We start from the raw sequence: 1,576 nt of genomic DNA, 5'->3' as shown, positions 1-1,576 counted from the left end.
CCAGCAAGAAGATCTCAGCCGGGAGTAGATCTCCAACACGGGCATCACTATCCTTCAGAGCTCTTCACCAGCCTCTCGAGAGATATCCTCGAATGAGGCTCTCATAGACTGCCTTGTACTGATCGGATAGACGGCGAAACAGGGGTCTGGCATAGGACCGGTGCACGATGGTGGGACTCTTGGGCTCGGGAATGGATAGCTCGGAATAATGGGTCTGCAGGGTAGTATCCTTGGGCGCATTGCTCGGTAAGAAGTGCAGTTGTATACCATAGGATCCAGATTCAGCACTGCCAAATTGTCGCTTGCTTCTCCTGGCAAGGTTCGCAAGCCAAAGGCGTAACTCATCGGCAATGGTAGGCTCGAGCTGAGTCTCGAAGGCAATGACAGCTGGATCTGGTTGCACCGCCACCGAAGTTGTGCAAGTTGTTTCCTTGAAGGTATCGTCGACATTGAGGAGGCTGTTCACATCATAGATGAACTCGGTTGACAAGGCCAGTTGATCAGCAGGTAGCGATGAGAACAACAGCTTGCCTGTAGCAGTAGTGACCTTCGACGCTCCAAATACCCGTAAATCCCAAGCTTGAATCAAGTCACGCCCAATAAGCAAGAAGGGCTGTCTGGTGACCGACTCTAGTACACGGACGGAGACAATATCATCAATAACAGGCGAGTTATCTAGATCTCTCAACACGACCGGTACTTCTAGTGCTTGGTGAACATCCCGGAGCTCGCCATCCCCCAGCTTGACGGTATGGGATATCTGGCAGAGGCTTGAAGTCTCTAAGCCCCACGTCGAAAGAGTAGCACAAACAGAAGAGCAGAGTAAGTAGCTGAATCCGGCACCACAGTCGACTATAGCCGCTATGTCAAATTCGTCTGCTACCCGATTCGGGTAACCCGAAGTTTGAGGCAGAGTTCAGGTAGGGGTCTTTGACTAGAGCGAGCGGCATGTACACAATCAACGGAACCGGCATCGTCACATGGCTGCATGACAGAGTCAGACATTGCATGGGGAAGGTGGAAGTCTTCGTGGCCTCTCGTCAACTGCTCGTCTTCCCCAATGGGCCTATGCGGGCCAGCCTGTGGGGCGAAGTCAAAGCAGCCACTCGAAACCACTCGGATTCCGGCAGGATCCCCAGCAGCAGCAAGAGGTCTTAAGGGTAGCAGCGAGTCGTCAGAATCAGATTGGGCCCCGCCGTCTATTGAAATGTCCAAATAGGGTGGTCGTTGTAGGGGTGGTAATGGATTGGTGGGAACTCGTAGTGGTGGTTCAAGTCGTGGTCTTTTGTCACCGATCTCGTTGGTGTCTTCGTCCACGTCACCACGCTTACGTATGATTCTAGCAACATGAACAGTGTTCATATCTGAGGTATCATCGTCAGACAGAATCTCAGGACTTACACCGTCGATAGAATCACGGTATTTAACCAAATCGCTGTAGAGGTCACACCTTGTGCCGGCATCAGCAGGGTTCTCGGCAGAGGCCACATAGTGAATTTCAAACTGGCGTCTTCCCATAAGGTAATGAATAAGGTCGATAGCTCGTTGAAGTAGAGTCGATTGCTTACCAGAAGTG

The 1,576-nt window shown here is 51.6% G+C and overlaps 1 protein-coding gene across 1 annotated transcript in view; it reads right to left on the bottom strand.

Moving 5' to 3' along the window:
- The window catches only part of Pmar_PMAR015015 (hypothetical protein), a gene marked incomplete at both ends in the record, with an annotated part of 2,002 nt that extends 640 nt beyond the window's left edge, over positions 1 to 1,362 (bottom strand). Inside the window, 2 exons of the mRNA XM_002786329.1 lie at positions 159 to 830; positions 884 to 1,362. Of these exons, the coding sequence (XP_002786375.1) occupies positions 159 to 830; positions 884 to 1,362 (1,151 nt within the window). The remainder of the gene's footprint in view (positions 1 to 158; positions 831 to 883) is intronic.
- Positions 1,363 to 1,576: the final 214 nt, after the last annotated feature.

This window comes from Perkinsus marinus, assembly GCF_000006405.1.
Source record: "Perkinsus marinus ATCC 50983 genomic scaffold scf_1104296931424, whole genome shotgun sequence".
In the NCBI taxonomy this organism is placed as follows: domain Eukaryota; phylum Perkinsozoa; order Perkinsida; family Perkinsidae; genus Perkinsus; species Perkinsus marinus.
The sequence above is the reverse complement of the archived record's forward strand: the minus strand, read 5'-3'. Positions and strand labels throughout refer to the sequence as shown.